Consider the following 22851-nt stretch of genomic DNA (forward strand, 5'->3'; position numbering starts at 1 on the left):
CTGATACGCTGCAGGAATGGATGTCTTGGTACGTTGGGGAGACCATGCAAACGCTATGACAATGGATGAATGAACATCGCTCGGCAATCACCAGGCAAGAGTGTTCTCTTCCTGTTGGGGAACACTTCAGTGGTCACAGGCATTCGGCCTCTGATCTTCGGGTAAGCGTTTTCTAAGGTGACCTTCATGACACACAATAACGCAGAGTCGCAGAGCAGAGGCTGATAGCCAACCTCACACATGAGGACGGCTTCAACCAGGATCTTGGGTTCATGTTGCACTAACTGTAACCCCCACGACTTGCCTGGGCTTGCAAAATCTCACTAACTGTCCTGTCTGGAGACAATACACATCTCTTTAACCTGTGCTTAACGCTCTCTCCACTCACATTGTCTGTACCTTTAAGGCTTGCTTACCTGTAAAGACTCACATTCCAACCATTATTTTGTAAATTGAGTTTGTGTCTTTATGTGCCCTGTTTGTGAACTGAAATCCCACTCACCTGATGAAGGAGCTGCGCTCCGAAAGCTAGTGGTTTGTGCTACCAAATAAACCTTTGGACTTTAACCTGGCGTTGTGAGACTTCTTACTGTGGCCAACGCAGGCATCGCCACACTTTAGAATCCAGCCAGCTTGGTCAGCAGTGGTATTATTTAGTGATTTTTTAATGATACACAAAGTCCCCATCCAGAGTTAATTCTGTGCCTTTGCCATCCTCAGTGCGCCTTCCAAGTGATGCTCAACGTGGAGTACCAATTCATCGGCTGAAGGGTGAGGAGGTGCTGATGGTTGGGGGCAGGTGTGGGCCCTGCAGATGGTGATCAGCAGGAGGTTTCCTTTCCCAGGTTAAATTGATGCTAAGTGACTTAGAGGTTCACAGTCAATGTTGAGGACTCACAGGGCAACTGTCTTCCAACTGTGCCGCAGCCACCTTGTGGGACAGGACATACCCAGGCATAGTCATGATGTTGTCTGGGACATTATCCGTAAGGCGTGACACTGTGAGTATGGCAACATCAGGCTGCTGCTTTAGTGGCCGGTGAGACAGCCCTTCAAATTTTGGCACAACTCTGCAGATATGAGTCAGGAGGATTTTGCAGGGTCACGAGGACTGCATTTGCCAATGTTATTTCCAGTGTTCAGGTTGATGCTAGGGTTCATTCCTTTTTTCGGAGTTTAATACTGAATAGTTTCCTCAGTCATTTCAGAGGGCATTTCAGAGTCAATCACATTTCTATAGGTCTGAAATCAGCTATAGGTTGGCAGATTTCCTTCCCTAAAAAGTATTAGTGAACTCTATCGGTTGTTGATGATGGTTTCATGGTCATCATTAATGGCTTGATCTAGGGAGTAATGGACACAATTTCAAAATTTGCAGATGACATGAAAATTAGAAATGTTGTAAACATTAACGAAGCTATTTAGACTTCAAGAGAACATGGACAAGTTGATGGAATGGGTAAGAACATGGCAGATGATGTTCAAAGTTGGAAAGTGTGACATGATAGCTTTTGTCAGAAGAATGAGGAGAGACAACACAAGCGAAATGTAGTTTTAAACAGGATGAGGAAGAATGATTGTGTGCATATAATTGAAGGTAACAGGAAAGGTTGACAAAGCAATTAATAAAGCCAATGGGATTCATAAATAGAGGCATAGAGTACAAGAGACAGGATGTTACCCTACGCCTATATAAAACACTATTTTGACCTCAGCTGATGTGTGAACACCACACATTTGCAAAACTTTTGACGGGGGTATACAGGAACTTTACTAGAATTGGTTGAAGGATTACAGTATTGTGAATCAACTGGAGAAGCTAGGATTGTGTGTGGAGGAAAGAAACCAAAAAGGAGATGGTGATTAAAATCAGAAATTGTTAAGACAGTGTAATCAAAGAGAAACTTTCCACTGACAGGATGATTGATGATTAGAGGGCACAGATTTAAGGATATTGACAAAAGAACTTGTGGTAACATGAGGAAGATTGTTCTTACACAGCAAATAGCTCGGGTTTGAAACATATTGCCTGATAACGAGTTGACGTAGATTCAGTAGTTGCTTTCAAAATGGTAAATACATGAAGGAAAGAGAATATGCAAAAAGAGCAAGGAATTGGATTAACTTGACTGCTTTTGAAAGAGCCAACTTAAACCTAATGGACTTAATGGTCTCCTTCTGTGCTGATTCTATGATTCCAATCACATTTTGGTCTAAAGTGTGAACTGTGATTGAAGATGATGAAATTCTAAGAAGAGAATTTTACTGTTTCAACAAGCGCAGCAACAGCATATTGCTGAGTTAAGTTTCACTTATTACCCGGCGACATCTTGCCACTTGAAGTCAATGGGCATGAAAATCGGTGTAAAATGCACTACTGAGCTGCTGTCACCTGTTTTTGGCCCAGCAGTAAGAGTGATAATGACCCCAGCTCTTTCCCCAATTACTCAAACCTTGGTTCTTTCATTTCACCAGTGATATTGAAAACAAATTGTGACTGCTGTTTGGACAAGAGGGCTAGGACGAGTCCAAAGCATTCCTGCTTTATGCCTGTCAAAACATTTATACTGGTGTAGCCCCAAATCTCTCAGCTTTCAAACTGAAACACTTGTATTTATTCCACTGCATCTGAAATTGTCACATTGTTCTATTTTGAGCTTATATTGAGACCCAGTGCCCATACATAATTGGGACATAAGAACATAAGAAATAGGAGCAGGAGTAGGCCAACTAGCCCTTCGAGCCTGCCCTGCCATTCAATAAGATCATGGCTGATCTGTCGTGCCTCAGTTCCACATTCCCGCCCTCTCCCCATAACCCTTAATCCCCTTGCCTATCAAAAACCCATCAACCCGCGTCTTAAAAATATTGAGCGAGGCAGCCTCCACCACTTCAACGGGTAGAGAATTCCAGAGATTCACCACCCTTTGAGTGAAGAAGTTCCTCCTCAACTCCGTTCTAAACCGCCCCCCCTTTATCTTGAGGCTGTGCCCTCTAGTCCTACTGTCCTTTCTGAGCGGGAAGAGCCTCTCCACCTCTATCCTATCCATCCCATTCATCATGTTATACGTCTCAATGAGATCTCCCCTCATTCTTCTAAACTCTAACGAGTACAAGCCTAGTTTATTCAGCCTCTCCTCATTAATGTCCATTAATGTCAGAAGGTGAGTTAATAACAGAGCTATTTATTATCTTCCACAGAGTCCTGATATCTAGAATCCTTGCCTTGGAGTCTTGTACTGACTCAAACATCAGATGTGTTAAATGATGCTAGCTTACTGTCTTCTCTAAAGCAAGATGATTCTTGCCCCTCGTATGCAGTTGCCAGTTTAGACTAAGGAATGAGCTTGTTTTCTAATGCCTGCTGCCTCTTCCCTCCTTTAGCGGATTTCGGGGCAGCTGATTAATCCAGGATTACGCATGTTTGGCCAGTCTATATCAGGTGGAGTAGATATGGATGGAAATGCTTATCCAGGTATGTGAATTGAAAGCCATGTTTGCAAATATTTTGCTGTACTTTGTCTCTTGGCCAAAAGCTTTGAAGGTTAGCTTGAGCTGTTTGGTTTCAGTATGTCAACTTGCTTACATTCTTGGCTACATCTTCTGTAGTGGATTGAAAACTTGGCTGAAGCTTGTTTTCGTTGTTTCATGTAAATTCTTTACTTCTGATGCATTTTTCAGCAAATTAAGTACATGTTGAGTACAAGGGGTACTTAATAGTACATAGTCAACGCTAAATATTGGCATGGAAAAGAATTGTGGTTTATCTTCCAGCCTGGACCTGATTATCATATAGCGCACACATCCCTTCACATTCAAACCTTTCTCAACTTGGTCATACCCTACTGGAAATACTTGCTATGCTGAGTTGCCTTTTATATATATATTTAGTGTGAATTGAGTTAGTGCAGAGAAACAAAATAGGTCAATCAGTCCCTGTGCCCTGTTCAGGCTATCATTTAGATTATGGTCGATCTATACCTTAATTCAATTTGGTACCATTATCCTCAATACCCTTACCTAATAATAAAACTATCAATCTTGCATTTCACATTAACAGTTAACATAATCAAGGACCCCATGGACATTCTCTCTTCCACCTTCTTCCATTGGGAAAAAGATACAAAAGTCTGAGATCACACACCGACTGACTCGAGAACAGCATCTTCCCTGCTGTTATCAGACTTTTGAATGGACCTATCTTTATAATAAGTTGATTTTTCTCAGCACACTAGCTATGATGGTGGCACGTCATTCTGCACCCTCTCCCCCCCTTTGCACTCTATGAACGGTATGCTTTGTTTGTATGGCGCACATGAAGCAATACTTTTCACTGTATCCCAATACCCGGGACAATAAATCGAATCAAAAGCCTAGATCTGGATTGTGAAGTCAGAATGATTCTGAAACTATTTAAAAATGACAGGCAGAACCTGATTTGGGGAATTGTGTCCCAATTCCCAGTGTCCCTAATTTTTGGTGGCATGAGATAGTGAACCAGCATCCTGCACTCTTGACCTGGCTGGCTTCACGTGCAGGAATAGGCATCTCCTAGCTGCTCCCACAGTGTTTGTGGCATCAGGCCAGCTTCTCCATAACTAGTGGTTCATAGTCCCTGGGAGGGGTTGTGAACTGTAGTTTAGATTTGGGAACCTTTTGGAATGTAAGGTCTTTTTTCATGACCCACCACCCACCACCCCCTGCCCCACATTCTCCTTCCATACCTCTCATGACTGCTTCATTCCAACTCAATGCCAATTTATGCAAGCCAGCCACTCCCATGGACCCTCAAGCTATTTATCCACGCCAACATATGTCCTTCATGTCCATTCACGCCCATTCACTCTGTATACACAATGCATGAGTCTCACAGTAATGTTGCTGAGAGAATAAAAAGCCCATTCACAAACTGCCCCACAACCCTGTCAAACCATAAAAATGTCAATGACAAGGGCTTCAAATACTTTGCACCTCAAATAAACATTGAGACATTGACAGAAGAGATCATAGGATACCCCACAGGGCAGAAGGATGACATTCAGCCCATACACGTTTACTCCATTAATCCCCCATCTTGGGAAACTGAGGGGCAATTTAGCATAGTCGAGCCACCTTACCTGCACTCTTTGAACTGTGAAGAAACCGGACAAAAACCCACACAGACACGAGGAAAATGTGCAAACTCCACACAATCACCCAAGGCCCGAATGGAAACCTGGTCCCTGGCGCTGTGAGGCAGCAGCGTTAACCACTGTGCTGCTCTCAAAACAGAAGGAACAAATTATTATTACCATTTAAAAATGTCAGTCAAGCAAATTCATTTCAGTTGTCAAAACATAATCCCCTGCTGAACTAATATTTTTATTGGCCTGGACTTGGCCAAGCATGCGCAATGAAGCTTGGCTAAGAACCAATGCAGTAAATCTCTGCCCTTTCAGTCTTGATTTTTCCAGGACTGGGAACATTTTATCTACTGTGTTCAGACCCTCATGATTTTGTAGACCTCAGCAATTCTCTTATTGTCCTTCTCCAAGGAAGATCGTCTCAAATTCTCCGTTACGTCTACGTAACTGATGCGTCCTCCCTAGATGTATATTCGTGAATCTTTTCTGCACTTTCCCTAATATCTTCACATCCTAAAGTCTCGTGCCTAGATTTGGACGCCGTACTCCAGTTGAGGTTGAATCAGTGTTATTAGAAGATTAACATAACTTCTTTGCTTATGTACCCTGTACCCCCATTGATAAAGCTTAGGATGTCGCATCAAACATGTCAATCATTCTGGATTTCCCTGCAAAGCGTATTCAACGCCCTTCTGTAGATATTATCGTTCACTGCTCTGGTGCAGAAGGGACAGTATGTCTCAGCAATTTGACAGGTGTTGTTCTGACTTCCATGGCCTTATTTCCAATATACACTTCTAGCTGCATCGGAGCATTACTGTACAGAATTTATCTAATAGTATTTATGTGAGTGTTATAGTGATAAAACCATAGAACCATAGAATATTACAGCACAGAAACAGGCCCTTTGGCTCTTCTTGGATGTGCCTAGTCCCACTGACCTGCACTTTGATCATATCCCTCCACACCCCTCTCATCCATGTACCTGTCCAAGTTTTTCTTAAATGTTAAGAGTGAGCCCACATTTACCACTTCATCTCGCAGCTCTTTCCACACTCCCATCACTGTCTGTGTGAAGAAGCCCCCCTAATATTCCCTAAACTTTTCCCCCTTCACCCCTAAGACACGTCCTCCAGTTTTTTTCTCCCCTAGCCTCAGTGGAAAAAGCCTGCTTGCATTTGCTCTATCTATACCCATCATAATCTTATACACCTCTGTCCATTGACAACAATGGACCCAGCACTGATCCCTCTATCAAATCTCCCCTCATTCTTCTACGCTCCAGGGAATAAAGTCCAAACCTATTCAATCTTTCTCTGTAACTCAGCTTCTCAAGTCCCGGCAACATCCTTGTAAACCTTCTCTGCACTCTTTCAACCTTATTAATATCCTTCCTATAATTAGGTGACCAAAACTGCACACAATACTCTAAATTCGGACTCATCAATGTTTTATACAACCTCACCATAACATTCCAACTCTTATACTCAATACTTTGATTTGTAAAGGCCAATGTACCAAAAGCACTATTTACGACCTTATCTACCTGTATCACCACTTTTAGGGAATTATGTATCTGTATTCCCAGATCCCTGTGTTCTACTGCACTCTTCAGTGTCCTACCATTTACCTCATATGTTCTACCTTGGTTTGTCCTTCCAAAGTGCAATACCTCACACTTGGCTGCATTAAACTCATCTGCCATTTTTCAGCCCATTTTTCTAGCTGGTCCTCCTTGAAAAACTCTAATAGATTGGTTAAACATGACCTACCACGCACAAAGCCATGTTGACTCTCCCTAATAAGTCCCTGTCTATCCAAATATTTGTAGATCCTATCTCTTAGTACTCCTTCCAATAATTTACCTACTACTGACGTCAAATTTACTGGCCTGTAATTTCCCGGATTACTTTGAGCCTTTTTTAAACAATGGAACATTAGCTATCCTGCAATCATCCGGCATCTCACCTGTGGATACCAACATTTTAAATATATCTGCCAGGGCCCCTGCAACTTCAACATTAGTCTCCTTCAAAATCTCCTTCAAAGAAAACCTCCAGTTATAATGAGAATCAGGTTTTCTATTTGAAACCAAGATTCAATATTCATGGTGGCATTTTTAATATATTCTTTAGAGGTAAATTAGATAGTGAATTTGTAAAAAGTGAATTTGTAAACAAGAGGCAGAAATAAACTGATTGTGTCAGGTTAGGTCAGTGGATGAGATCTCCAGAAGTCTGTTCTGGGTCCCATGTTTAAGTAGTTTAAGTTTAAGCGGATACGGTAGTGACTTTTAAGGGGTGTCTTGAATAAGATGGGAATAGATGGATATGGCCCCTGGAAGCGTAGGGGGTTTTAGTTAAGTCAGGCAGCATGATCGGTGCAGGCTTGGAGGGCCGAAGGTCCGGTTCCTGTGCTGTAATTTTCTTTGTTCTTCTTTGACACATGATAAGCTGTTGCTTAACAGATAATGTTCTCTTCCTTAGGATAGGTGATTTGATAGGTGATTATGAAGGGTTTAGATAGAATTAACAAAGAGAAACCTTTTTGACAAACAGGCACAAATGTAAAGTGATTGCCACAAGAACCAAAGGGTGAAACAATGACAAAGTTTGTCATAACGAGCGTGTTGGATTTAGCATGCAGTACCTGTTAGAATAGTGGATTAGGTATTAAACAATGGAGATCAGACCTGGAGGCTAAAAAGAGCACAAGAGAGGGTGAGACTTAAAGCCTTGGTGCTAGCCTTATTGATCAACACCCAATAGAGGCTCTCTCTGAAGTAAAATTCTACCCCCTTGTTTTTCACCCTCCCTTGCCCCTCCAACCATGCTTAAACCCACTCAGCCTCTCATCTACCAGGGCCTGGCAAGACCCCAGACTCACCTTCCATCTCAACACCAACATTAAATACTTTTTTCTTGGTCTTACTGCAGTCCCAACATTGGCCACTGCTTCTGGTGGTGCTGCTGAGTTGAGAGCTGCTACCTCTCCTAACGCTCAACAGCTCTGTAAATTGGGAGTTCGTCTTGGTGAGGGGCGTGAGATAAGGGTAAGCAATCTCAGTCAGGAGGATGGTGTGATTGACCATGCCAAAGGCTGCAGATTGACAGAGAAGGATGAGGAGGGATAAGTTACCATGATTACGTTCACATAGGACATTATCTGTCACTTTAATATGTACCATTTCAGTTCTGTATTGGGGCAGAAAAATCATTGCAGGGATTCAAGCATGATGAAAGATTGTTGGAGAAAATGGGATAGGAGTATGTTATCTGTCCACAACCCCTTATGATCTAATCTTTTCCAAATGCTGGTTAGGCCACAGATTAGAACATAGAACACTACAGCACAAACAGGCCCTTCGGCCCACAAATTGCGCCGATCGTATCCCTAGCTACCAGGCCTATCTAAACCCTCAATCCCATTAAATCTCATGTATTCATCCAGAAGTCTCTTAAAAGACCCCAACGAGTTCGCCTCCACCACCACCGACGGCAGCTGATTCCACTCACCCACCACCCTCTGAGTGAAAATCTTACCCCTGACATCTCCTCTGTACCTACTCCCCAGCACCTTAAACCTGTGTCCTCTCGTAGTGACCATTTCAGCCCTGGGAAATAGCCTCCGAGAATCCACCCTATCTATACCTCTCAACATCTTATAAACCTCTATCAGGTCACCTCTCATCCTTCATCTCTCTAAGGAGAAAAGACCAAGCTCCCTCAACCTATCCTCATAAGTTATGCCACCCAATCCAGGCAACATCCTTGTAAATCTCCTCTGCACCCTTTCAATAGCTTCCACATCCTTCTTGTAGTGAGGCGACCAGAACTGCACACTGTACTCCAAGTGGGGTCTGACAGGGGTCTTATAAAGTTGCAGTATTATCTCCCGACTCCTAAATTCAATCCCTCGATTGATGAAGGCTAATACACCATACGCCTTCTTGACCACATGCTCCACCTGCGAGGCCGATTTAAGAGTGGATTAAGATTGTATTTTGTGTATAATTTTGGTCAGCACATTACAGGAAGGACATAATTGCTCAGGAGAGAGTGCAGAGGATATTTATAAGAATGTTGCCAGGGCTTGAAAATTGCAGTTATGAGGAGAGATTGGGCAGATTTGTTTCTCTTGAAACAGGGGAAACTAACAGGTGACCTAACTGAGAAGTACAAAATTGATGAGGAACCTAAATAGGGTAGGTAGGAAAGACTTGCTTCCCCTAGCCAAGGGTCAGTCACCAGGTAATATAGATTTAAGGTGATTGAGAGAGGATCCAAGAGGACATGAGGAAAAACTTTTCCACCCAGAAGGTGGGGGGTAGGGTCACTGCCTTAGCTGGTGGTTGAGGCTGAAATATTCCACTCATTTGAAAGATACCTGGATCTGCAGCTACAGACAAGATGCTGGAAAGTGGGATTAAAATGAACAGCTAGTTTATTTATATTTTGGCTGGTGCCTATACGGTGGACTGAATGGCATCTTTCTCTGCATCATGTCTTTGGTTCTAATGTTCTTCATAGTACTTTTTTATACGGCTTTTCGGTGAGTTTCAATACGCAGTGGATTTCTTGAACCACGCTGGAAATCCTCAGAAAAACCCACCAACCTCTTAAAGTGATCATAAATAACATCCATAACTAATATCAAACTGTCAGGTTTATTAGTCGCAGGGTCTGATTTCTTCATCATCTTAAATCGTAGTGACAGAGGCCTTTCTTCATCCATTGGAACAGGTCCACCAGCTCATGTACAACATCTTTCATTCTCTCATGAACTTTGAAGCAAATAGGATTTGGTCCATCAGCAGGATCATCTTTAAGATAAGCCATCTCTGAAATTACTTTGGTTGAATTTGCTTCAATTGCGCACTTAACCTTAAACTGCCAGGACCATAGTTTCATCTTTAAACATGAAAATCTGTGCAAAGGCGGAATGATCTTTAACTGTTCTGCATTTTCTTCTCACTCCTTAGTACTGCTGCCATATTTGATTAACACATTTGAATCTTATTAAACTTCTACAGCCTCAGTTGTATTAAAACCTGGATCACATTCATTCCATCATCCTTGTGTTTGAAGCTCACTAACACTTGAGTTTTAAGCTTCTTGTCCTTGTGTCCTTTCCATGACCTTGCCCCACACCACCCCCCCATTCCGACTAGGATTGGGGTGCCACCGCTAAAATAATGGGTCAAACCCTGCTTCCCCCCAACCCTCACACACCAGGCAGGCATGAAGATGACCAGACCCATCCCCTCCTCGGGCCTGCTCCTCAGGCTTGTCTCTCAGGCAGTACAAATGGTGCATTGTCCTTGGCACCCTGAGAGGAACTGAAAGTACTTAGCTGCTTTTGGAAAAAAACTCTGACAAAGGGTCATCTAGACTCAAAATGTTGGCTCTACTTTCACTCCACAGTTGGACCTGCTGAGATTTTCCAGCATTTTTCTGTTTTTGCTTCAGATTCCAGCATCTGCAGTATTCTGCATTTATCTAGTTGCTTTTGAAGTTGCCTGCAGCTGTGTCTGCAAGCAAGTCCTTTGTAGCCTGGCATGGCAGAGCGGCACATAGATACTGGTCTTACCTCCTTGATGCCCATGTGATCCAATGCACCAGGACCATGCTGGTCTTGATCAGCACCTGCTCAACCCAGTTTCCGCTGGGGAGACAAGTGAATGGCGGGAGAGCTTTGAATTGGGCTTCAAGCCCACTAATCACATTTATAATTAGGGCTGGCGGGGCAGAATAGGAACATCTTAAAGGTTTGCCCGACAGGCTATTTGGGCCATTGGGATTCCCAGACATGACTGGAGAACACAGTAAGAAGTCTGACAACACCAGGTTTAAGTCCAACCGATTTATCTGGTAGTAAACTCACAAGCTTTCGAGGTTTACCCCTTTGTCAGGTGGATGAAGAGTTCTGGCCTCAGACAGAGCATACAACAGCACAGACGGTTTACAGATTACTGATTAGAATGAGAATCTTTACACCTAACCTGCTATTCAAGTCTTAAAGTGGCCAACAATGTGCGTGGAAGGAGCACTGATCACAGGTTAAAGAGATGTGTATTGTCTCCAGACAGTACAGTAAGTGAGGTTTTGCAAACCCAGGCATCTCCACATCATGGCCCTGGAGAATTCAGCCCTATATATATGTGCACGTTATTGTTTTAATGTCCCATATAGATCAAAAAGAAAGCCATAAAATGTGAGACTTTAGCAAAGGACAACTCTGAAGTTAGTTTATTACTTTGTTGAAAGAAAGAAATTCATATCAGATGATTAAAAGTAGCATTGTGAAACCGTGACCAGGGCAGTCAAACACATGGCCATTGATGTTAAACAAGAATGTACAGCTCTATGACATTAGTTGGATACTTTTATGAGAGTGCTAATTCATTTCATGTGAGTGAGCCATTACAAACAGAATTACTGCTAAATCATTATCAAATAGTCTTTATCCTTTTCCTGCTGTCTCTGAAGATGTCGGCTTTCGAAGTTGCGAACTCTGGTCCGTTTGGAATTGGGGATGGGGTTCAATAATGAAGATTGGGAATATTAATATCTGCACTATAACTGAGAGGGATGTCTAGGGGAGGAGAGTTTGGGGAAAATTGGAAATGGAAATGAGTGATTATGTGAAGCATCTTCAGAAGCAGTCCAAAGGTGTGCGGGTTAGGTTGATTGGTCATTGCTAAAATTGCCCCTTTTTGTCTTGAGATGCATAGTTTAGAGGGATTAGCGGGAAATATGTAGGGATATGGGTGTAAAGCCTGGGTGGGATTGTGGTCAGTGCAGACTCGGTGGGCCGAATGGCCTCTTTTTGCACTGTAGGGTTTCTATGATTCAAACTATAGCGAACGCTTGACAACTTGACACAATTGGCACTGGAGGAGGGACATTCCATATATTGAGAAATTGATAGTGACAGCGAGGATTATATTTCTCACTTCATTTTATTTCTTTGCTTTTTAACTTTGCTTTTTAAAAATTGCAGTACTTAAAGCCTGTTTTTCCCTTTTAAAATGACCCAACTGCTATTTATTATTCAGTTTGTTAAAGGGCAGTTTTATGCTGTTACGCATACAAAGTTTATAAGTTTGTTTTGGGATTGTCTGTTTAAGGTAAAATGGCACAGTTAAGGGTTGCTAAGGGGACAGTGAAATCCAGTTTGATTTTCTGGGCAGAAGGTGCATGATGTTGGCATCTGTAGACAACAGCAGGAGCGTCTGTAGACCATCAGTGTCCAGGTCTCTCAGAGGTGGAGATATTGGGGGGGTTGTTGTTCGGAATGCCGGGTTTTATAAATTATTGTATTTTAAACTTTGTATTTAATTTCAAGGTAGAATGGAGTCGTGGGCCTAGAGAATTGCTAATTTTCATTTCTACCTGTACGCAAGACCCATGTGATTCATGTTGCCATGGAGATGAGCTTTGAGAGGTTAAGAGTCCATAGGGAAACCATTATAGGATGGGTTTACAAATTTTTCCTAGATCTCCATGAACTTCTCAGACATGGCAAGAATCTGAGAGAGAGCAGCAGCAGAGAGGTAGAGGTAACCAGTCTCTGTTGTCCCTCACTGAGAAAGCAGGTGGAAGCTTATACTTGGATTGAAGACACCAAGGTGGTGAGAATTTAAATGAGTCTGGATGCGTTACCTACCTTTGGCTAGAGAGGGGAATCTCTAGGGTAACCCACAGTGCGAAGTTTAGTTTAGAGATCAGAATTACCTGTCTGGAAAGCAGGTCATGCAGAGCTTAGAATAGTTTTGTGGTGCAGTAGGCCAGGAGACTCTAGTGAAGGGTGTTCTGCGAGTTCCCTGCTGGGAACCATGGCCTCCACGTGTCTCTGGCTGTATTCCAGACGTCTTCAGCTCCGTGCCAGAAATCAGCACAAAGCTGAATAAATTATTAAAATGGAGATTTGAATGTATTTGAATAGCATTAGGGGGTTCGGGACTGAATACCACACCCCCCCACCCCCCGCACCTCCCCCATGAGTGGTTCACTCCAGCAAAGTTTAGCATAGGCCCCTACTTGCAGGGATCTGGCAGAATGACCCCACTGGAGTGAAGGAAGGGTAATCGAACCCCCCCCAGAGGGCCAGATGCCGGTGGTGGGGGGGGGGGGGGGGGGTGCTCCCCCGGCATTGCCACCTTGACCTTGCCAGCCTTGGGTTCCTGGCACTCCCAAATGGTAAAGTGCCAATGCCCAGGGGGCATCTTGACTGCCCACCGGGTGTAGGGCAGGGTAAGGGGATGGGGCTGAATGGGGTGGGGCCTGATTGGAGGCGGGGGGGCAGGTGAGGCTGATGGGGGGGCTCAGGACCTCTGGGGGTGATTGGTGAAAGGTGGGGAGGTCCCGCTGCCACTCTGCACTTCGGGTTGAGTCATGATGTGGGTATGCCGGTGTTGGACTGGCGTAAACACAGTAAAAAGTCTGACAACACCAGGTTTTAGTCCAACCGATTTATTTGATATTACTCACAAGCTTTCGAGGCTTTCGGGTTGAGTGACAGAGGGAGGGAGGTCAGCGTTTGGGGCTGGCTCTCAGGATGGTGTGGTGGTTGACGGGGTTGGGGGGGGTGTTGTTTCCAGTGGGAATAGGTCTTGCCCACGAATTTTAGACTGATTCAAGCTGAGGTACTCTGCAGTGTACAGAGTGTGAGAGATTCATTTTGAAACTCAACCAGCTGGATTTACTCCAGTTTTTATGCAAATTCGACACTTAGAATTTTGGGGGAGAATCACCCTGAAAGTGTCCACTTAAGGGCCAGAATAAAGTACTGAAGGAGTTTTAGTTGTATTATAAATTAAGTGGAGTAGAAGTTGCCTACTGAATAGTGTGTAGAAAATGTTGTTTTTTGTTTTTTTTAGTAAAGACCTTAAAACTTGAAATCTTGCTATGTAATCCTTTCGAACAGTAACTGCAAGTTCAACTTCTATAATTTATTCGTCTTTACGGGGATAGTAACACTTCAAGTTCCTAATTAACTTGTTGTAACAAACTGCTGAAACAAAAAAACCACACCCTCACTGTTGAAGACAAAATGATAACAGAAATAATAGCAGAATCGCAGAATTTATAACTTATAAAGGACACAATCTTGCTGCACGATGTGATTTGTTTTGGTCCTTGCCCAATGTCTGGTCTTCTAATCAGTATACCAAAAACAGATTAACTACTCATTATTCTTGTTTGTGGGATCATTATGGTTGTGGTTCATTGTATTGAGGTTGGTAGCTCCTCTGGCTAGATGGATAGAACGTAGTGCAAAGTAGCACCAGTGCTTGGGTTCAATTCCTATACCGGCTGTGGTAGTCCAGGAAAGCCTGCCCCTTTGCCGTGCCCCATCCTTGGTATGGCGTGGTGCTATTCAAGCTGTGTAGTTAATTATTTCTCCCCTTTGGTCCCTTGTGGACTAATTATCACTTCATTGGCTGTGTTGTGCATTGGGACATTTGATGGCTGTGAAAGATGCTATGTCCTCCTTTTCCAGTCTTTGATTTGCATCAAATGTAATGGATGAAAAGTTATGAGTTGGTGGGCAGAGTGGCATGGTGGGCCAGGAAGTAGGTGAGACAAACCTTAAGCCCCTAAATCATTGGACTCCCTTGATTAAGCTAAAGACTGAGAACATGCTTAATATTTGAGTCATTTGTTAATGTACAGAGGAACTATGATGAAATTGGACATTCAGTGTTGATTGCCCTGATACATATTGAGTTATGGAGTTCTGTCTGGGAGTGTGTACTACATTGTACACTGCATGTTCAGTGATGTTTTGGCAAGACATTTACAGACGAACTTACTAAGTTTGTCTGAAATACTTTTAGCACTGCAGCCATGTTTCTGATATTAGCAGCATGTCTTCCGTATTTGAGTTCCTGTCTTTTTACGAATTATCCATTTCTCCTTCAATCTGATCAGAAAGCTAATAATCATTACTTTTAACAAGCCAGCAGTATGAATAGTAAAACAATGTGCGCTGACTTGGGCCCTTGATTTTTATCTATCCCACACATGGGTAACGCTGCCATAGTTCTCACCATCCCTTATGCCTGGATCAAACCAGGTCCTTTCTCTGTAGAGTCTACATTTTATCTTTCCACAATGTTATGTCTTAGTACATAGAACATAGAACACTACAGCGCAGAACAGGCCCTTCGGCCCACAATGTTGCGCCGACCAGTCTTATTTTTTAAAAAAAAACATTGACCCACTAATCTAAACCAATCCCTTTTCGTCCATAAACCTATCCACCAATCTCTTAAACGCCCCCAAACTAGGCGCATTTACAACTGCAGCAGGCAGGGCATTCCAGTCCCTCACCACCCTCTGGGTAAAGAACCTGCCCCTGACATCCGTCCTATAACTACCCCCCCTTAATTTAAAGCCATGCCCCCTCGTGCTAGCTTTCTCCATCTGAGGAAACAGGCTATCACCATCCACCCTATCTAAACCTCTAATCATCTTATATGTTTCTATAAGATCCCCTCTTAGCCGCCTTCTTTCCAGTGAAAACAACCCCAAATCCCTCAGTCTCTCCTCATAGGACCTCCCCTGCATACCAGGCAACATCCTGGTAAACCTCCTCTGCACCCTCTCCAAAGCCTCCACATCCTTCCTGTAATGTGGGGACCAGAACTGCACACAGTACTCCAAGTGCGGCCGCACCAGAGTTGTGTACAGTTGCAACATGACGCTGCGACTCCTAAATTCAATCCCCCTACCAATAAACGCCAAGACACCGTACGCCTTCTTAACAACCTTATCTACTTGATTCCCAACTTTCAGGGATCTATGTACACATACACCTAGATCCCTCTGCTCCTCCACTCTATTCAAAGTCCTCCCGTTAGCCCTATACTCAACACATCTGTTATTCCTACCGAAATGGATTACCTCACACTTCTCCGCATTAAACTCCATCCGCCACCTCGCGGCCCAGCTCTGCAACCTGTCCAAGTCACCCTGCAAACTTCGACACCCTTCCTCACAATCTACCACACCTCCGACTTTGGTGTCATCAGCAAACTTACTAATCCACCCAACTATACCCTCATCCAGATCATTAATAAAGATTACAAACAGCAGTGGCCCCAAAACAGATCCCTGAGGCACACCACTCGTAACTGAACTCCATGATGAATAATTACCATCAACCACCACCCTCTGTCTCCTATCTGCTAGCCAATTCCTGATCCAAGTACCTAAATTACCACCAATCCCATACATCTGCATTTTCTGCAGAAGCATACCATGGTGAACCTTATCAAACGCCTTACTAAAATCCATATATACCACGTCTACTGCCTTACCCCCATCCACCTCTTTGGTCACCTTCTCAAAGAACTCAATAAGGTTAGTAAGGCACGACCTACATAACATTGTCTTTTGAAACTGGGTCTTTCAGCATCTGTAACCTTTTGTGCCACTCAACTAGGTCATGGCTGATTTGGACCCTGAGTTCATCCTTGTTCCCGATCCCTGATATTCTTAGCTATCAAAAATGTATCAATCTCTCTGTCTTGAAAATTACAAATGTCTCAGCCTCTCCAGAGGTTTGAAGAAGATAATTCCAGATGTCTATTAAACTTTGTGTGGAAACATTACTTAATGATTGCACTCCTAACTTTAAGATAATGCTGCTTAATCTGGATTCTTCCAGCAGATAAAATATCAAGACTGTCAAATCCTTTTGACACTTTAAAGACCTCAATTATATCCCTTCATTATTCCCAAGTACAAGCCAAGTTCATGCAATCGATTTTTATAATTTAACCTTTTATGCCTGCTTTATTCGGGTGAATTCTTTATTGAATCCTGGTGCCCTAAACTGTACAAGTCCAGATAGAGGCTGGGAGTTCACAGTATCACGGTATTGTTACGGCACAGAAGGAGGCCCATTGTGTTTGCACCAGCTCACCAAATGAGCACAGCCCTGCTGTGGCAGAACCTGCCACGGTGGCTGCAGTGGGATAGCCACCTTCATCAGGTCCGGATGATCCTGGTAGCTTGGTGTGGCCTGAAGATCCCTCCCGGGGTCTGATTAAGGTGTCCTTCAAGAGAAGAAATACAATATTCTCAAACCATTGTAGTTTGATGAAAAATATTAACCTACCGGCAAAACAGAAAAAGAAAATCTCCTCCTGAGGAGAAGCAGTACTGGGTTGATAAATTAATCGGCATGTCTTTTCTTCCTCCAGATGTAACCATTGGTGCCTTCATGTCAGACGGTGTGGTCCTACTGAGGTAAGAATGGTCTGTTTCTTGATGCAGTCTGATTTCTCCTCAAATTGATATTTCATAGACATGTTTGTGCAAACCCTGTTAGATTGGATTAGTTTCGAACAAGAAAACAAAATGTTAAAAAGCCTCAGAAAAAGGATGGTGTTAGGAAGGTGCAGGAGGGCTACCAGCCTCTTTAAAGAGAAAAGACTGTTTAATGTTTGAAATATCAACTCTTTGTTAGAATAGTCCCCATGAGAGGTTACAGCGAAACATTTCCTTTTTCTTGCAGATATTCATAGATTTACAGTAGGTCTGATTTTTACATTTGGGTGTGCCTGGACAGAAGGGAGCGGATGTGGAACCTGCTCTTACCTGAGATCACATTGTTAAAGTGATATTATACTGAATAGCCAATAAACGGTCACCTGTTGTGAAAGGCGCTCTGTGGAAGACCGAGTACTGTTTGGGAGGGGGGGGCAGTGGGAAAATGGGAATTTGCAGGCTGGCGGTTCCGTTGTGCTCCCTCAGAGGACACCCTCAGAGGACAACCTGTAAGGAGCTGTCTCAGAAAGCTGTGGGTCTGTAAAAAAAAACAACTATCAGTGGAAAATCTGTGCCACGAGTATGTACGAAAGCACAACATACGCAGACCTCAGTCTCCTGGCACATATGTTAATTTTATTCCATTAATTTAATTTAATTTCACTTTGGATTGAGGTTAAAAGTAAAATGCAAAGGCCAATTGGCCCACCCACCAACCGTAAAAGCAGACTGGCAATGCAAAATCCCAGTCAATTGCTGTTAAATTTAAATTGGAATCTTGATTGCTGGCAGGCACACTTCTGATACATGTGCACACCTGTCAACTGAAGTATCGCTCAAGGACACAATGACGTTAGAACACATGCCTGATATATTCTCCTTTTATGTACCTCCAGGGCAGGCACGCACCCGAACTTTATATGTAAAATTCTGACTGATGCATTTTGTTTTATTTGGGTGCCAAATTGCTACACACAGCATCACTTGTAGTAAGAACGTAAGAACATAAGAAATAGGAGCAGGAGTAGGCCATCTAGCCCTTCGAGCCTGCCCCGCCATTCAATAAGATCATGGCTGATCTGTCGTGGCTCAGTTCCACATTCCCGCCCTCTCCCCATAACCCTTAATCCCCTCTCTTATCAAAAACCCATCAACCCGCGTCTTAAAAATATTGAGCGAGGCAGCCTCCACCACTTCAACGGGCAGAGAATTCCAGAGATTCACCACCCTTTGAGTGAAGAAGTTCCTCCTCAACTCCGTTCTAAACCGCCCCCCCTTTATCTTGAGGCTGTGCCCCCTAGTCCTACTATCCTTTCTGAGCGGGAAGAGTCTCTCCACCTCTATCCTATCCATCCCATTCATCATCTTATACGTCTCAATGAGATCTCCCCTCATTCTTCTAAACTCTAACGAGTACAAGCCTAGTTTATTCAGCCTCTCCTCATAGCTCAACCCCCTCAACTCCGGCATCAGCCTAGTAAACCTCCTCTGCACTCCCTCCAAGGCCACAATATCCTTGCGTAAGTATGGCGCCCAAAACTGCACACAGTACTCCAGCTGCGGCCTCACCAATGCCCTATACAGCTGCAGCAAGACCTCCCTACTTTTATATTCAATCCCCCTCGCTATGAAGGCCAGCATCCCATTCGCCTTCCTGACCACCTGCTGCACCTGCAGGCTGGGTTTTTGCGACTCATGCACATGGACCCCGAGGTCCCTCTGCACCGTCGCCTGCTGCAGTTTTTCACCACGTAAGTAATAGTCCTTCCTACCATTCTTCCTACCAAAGTGGACCACCTCGCACTTGCCAACATTAAATTCCATTTGCCATTTCGTGGCCCATTTGCCCAGCCTATCTAGATCCTTCTGCAGACTCTCCACACCCTCCGCACAATAACACTACAGAGGATTGAATTGCCCTCTGTGTGTCCCTGACATAGTAAGAAGTCTCACAATACCAGGTTTAAAGTCCAACCGGTTTATTTGATAGTAATCTCTCAAGCTTTCGGAAACGGTGTTCCTTCGTCGGGTGTGTGGAAGGTTCTGATCAGAGAAAGGCATATAAAGACACACATAGTTTACAGAAGACTGAGTAGAATCAAGATATCACCATAATATGCATATATTAGGAGCATGAGTGTAGCAAGAAAAGGGGTAGGCTCACTTAACGACAATGGAGAGAAGTTGTATGTGTGGAGTACAGAAAATGGGTGAGATCCTTAATGAATACTTTGTATCAGTATTGACCAAAGCAAAGGATGTTGAGGTCAAGGATGGGTGTGTGAACGCTCTAGAGAATGTCTATTTATTGAAGAAGAAAGTGTTGGGTATCCTAAATTGCCTTAAGGTAGATAAGCCCCTGAGGCCGGATGGGATTTATCTCAGGTTAATGCAGGAGGCAAGGGGAGAAATAGCTGGGGCCTTAACAGATATCTTCACATCCTCTTTGACCACAGGTGAGGTTCCAGAGGAGTTGAGAATAGCCAATGTTGTTCCCCTTGTTTAAGAAAGGAAGCAGGGATAATCCAAGAAGGTGAGCCTGACATATGTGGTGGGGGAGCTTATGGGGACAGTACTGAGGGACAGGCTATATGCACATTTGGAAGAAAATGGACTAGTTAGTGACAGGCAGCATGGTTCTGTACAGAGAAAGTCATGTCTCACCAACTTGATTGAGTTTTTTTAAGAAGTGAGAAAGATAATGTAATGGAGGAATGACTATGGATGTAGTTTATATGGTCTTTGGTGAGGGATTTGACAAGGTCCCACATAGCAGACTGGTATAAAAGTGAAAATTGCATGGGAATTGGGGTGGGCTGGCTAGATGGATATAGAACTGGCTTGGTCAGAGAAGATTGAGAATTGCAGTGGAAAGGTATTTTTCAGAATGGAGATCTGTAGTTAATGGTGTTCCGCAGGGATCAGTGCTAGGATCTCTATTGTTTGTAGTATATGAATGATCTGGAAAAAAATGTGGGTGGTGTGATTAGTAAATTTGCAGATGACACAAAGACTGGTGGAGTTACTGAAGTGCCAGGGATTGTCAGAGGATACAACAGGATATAGTTAGATTGGAGACTTGGGCACAGAAATGGCAGATGGAATTTAATCCCTTCAAATGTGAGATGATGCATTTTGGAAGATCAAATTTCAGTGTGAATTATACTGTAAATAGCAGAACCCTTAATAAAGTTAACATACAGAGGGATCTGAGCGTGCATGTCCACAGTTCCCTAAAGTGGCAACACGGGTGGCCAAGGTGATTAAGAAGGCATGTAACATGCTTGCCTTCATTAGGAAGGGGCATTGAGTACAAGTGCTGGGAAATCATGTTGCAGCTACATAAAACCTTGGTTAGGCTGCATTTGGAGTATTGCATGCAGTTCTGGTTACCACATTATCAGAAGGATGTGGACACTTTGGAGAGAGTGCAAAGAAGGTTCACCAGGATGTTGCCTAGTGTCAAGGATGTTGGTTACGAGGAGAGGTTGAATAAACCAGAATTGTTTTCATGGAAAGATGGAGATGAGGGAAGACGGAGATCTACAAAATTGAGAGTATAGACAGGGTGGATAGTCAGAGACTTTTTCCCAGGGTGGAAAGTGTCAATTACATGGGGGCATATGTTCAAGATGAGAGAGGGAAAGTTGTGTGGGGGAGGTTTTCCACGCAGAGTGGTGGTGCCTGGAACGCAGTGCCAGAGGAGGCACATTAGCAACATTTAAGAGGCATCTGGATGGGTACATGAGTAGGGAGGGAATAGAAGGATATGGACCGAGTAAGGGCAGAAGGTTTTATGTTTACTTCGTAAGGGGACTATAATCGGCACAGGTTTGGAGGGCTGAAGGGTCTGTTCTTGTGCTGCCCTTTGTTCACGGCATTTTATTAGTAGCAGTACTGTGTGCCAGAACACTAGAAATGGATGCCAGCCTAATGTCACACAGCTCAACTGGCTGATATCCAAATTTTGGGGTATGAATGTGCAGGAGTTATACCATGCACAAAAGTTTGGTTGATGGAGGTCAATCATCTCAGTCCCAGGATATCACTGCAGTCATTTCTCAGGGTCATGTCCATGTCAACCATCTTCAACGACTTCATCAATGACCTTCCCTGCATCATAAGGTCAGCAGTAGAGATGTTCACTTCACTGATGTTTGCACAATGTTCAGCACCATTTGTTACTCCTCAGATACTGAAGCAGTTTGCGCCAGTGTGCAAATAAGTGGTAAATAATATTCATGCTACACAGTTGCTGAGCATTATCCATCTCCAACAAAAGCAAACCTAACCATCTCCCCAAGATCGTCACTGAATCCCCCATTATCAGCATCTTGTGGGGAAGGGTTACCATTTAACTGAACCAACCATATGAAATACAGTGGCTAAAACATCAGGTCAGGTGGTGGATATTCTGTGCAAATAACTTATCTTCCAGCTCCCAACAATCTATCCTACCAGGTGCAAGTGAGGTGTCTGATGGAATACTCTCCATTTCTTGTTCCAGCAACATTTAAGTGAGTTGACACCATCCAGGACAAAGCAGCTCGCTTGATTGGCAACCCCCCACCATCTTCCACATTCACTCCCTTCATTGCCATGGCTGCAGTGCGTACCATCACTGAACGCATGCACTGCAACAACAATAATAAATCAAATCAAAACTTGCCAAGGCTCCTTTGACAGCATCTTCCAAAGTCACAACCTCTAGCACCTAAAAGGACAAAGAACAAAAACAGCCCGGGAAGCAGGCCCTTTGGCCCAACGAGCCCGCGCCGCCATTTTAACAGTACCAGTCCCCCCTCCACCCATGACCCTTATCTATGCTTATGGCATTCCACATTGAGGGAAACTAATTTAGGGACAATTTATTACCTCCAATCAGCCTAATAGCACATCTTTGGGGTGTGGGAGGAAACCGGAGCACCCGGAGAAAACCCACGCAAGCACGGGGAGAATGTGCAAACTCCCACAGACACCGGCCCAAATCCATGTGTCTGCACAGCAAACAGTGGTAGTCACAAGGTCAGCAGTTGTATGGGAACACCACACCCTCCAACTTACCCTCCAAGTCACATATCACCCTAACTTGAAACTATGATGCAATTCCTTCACTATCATCAGATCAAAATGTTGGAACTGCTTTTCCAGCAAGACCGTAGGTATACCTGCACCAGATAGACTGCAGCAGCAAGAAGGTGACTTAACACCACATTCTCAAGAGCAATTGGAGGAGCACCAAATGCTGGGTTTGCCAACAGTGCTCACATCCCATCGAAGAGTGGCAAAGTTAATGCCTTGCCTCCAGCCTGAGCCCACCCAACTCCCAGAACTCTTGACAGATCCATCCTCTGCAGTCTGGCAGTGACAGAAGGGTAAATGGTGACTGGGCTTACCCCCATGAGCCCCCTCAGGGCCCAAGGCACCAGAGTGTCAGTGCCAGGGGA

General features: G+C 43.8%; 1 protein-coding gene across 2 annotated transcripts in view; it reads left to right on the forward strand.

Moving 5' to 3' along the window:
- itga9 (integrin, alpha 9) overlaps nucleotides 1–22851 on the forward strand; it is a 424393-nt gene that overhangs the window by 88506 nt on the left and 313036 nt on the right. For both annotated transcript variants that reach the window (XM_080193712.1, XM_080193713.1), the window contains 2 exons: nucleotides 3385–3475; nucleotides 17338–17383. In XM_080193712.1, coding sequence (XP_080049838.1) covers nucleotides 3385–3475; nucleotides 17338–17383 — 137 coding nt within the window. The remainder of the gene's footprint in view (nucleotides 1–3384; nucleotides 3476–17337; nucleotides 17384–22851) is intronic.

This window comes from Carcharhinus amblyrhynchos, chromosome 8 (assembly GCF_965287045.1).
Source record: "Carcharhinus amblyrhynchos chromosome 8, sCarAmb.v2.hapA, whole genome shotgun sequence".
NCBI lineage: Eukaryota > Metazoa > Chordata > Chondrichthyes > Carcharhiniformes > Carcharhinidae > Carcharhinus > Carcharhinus amblyrhynchos.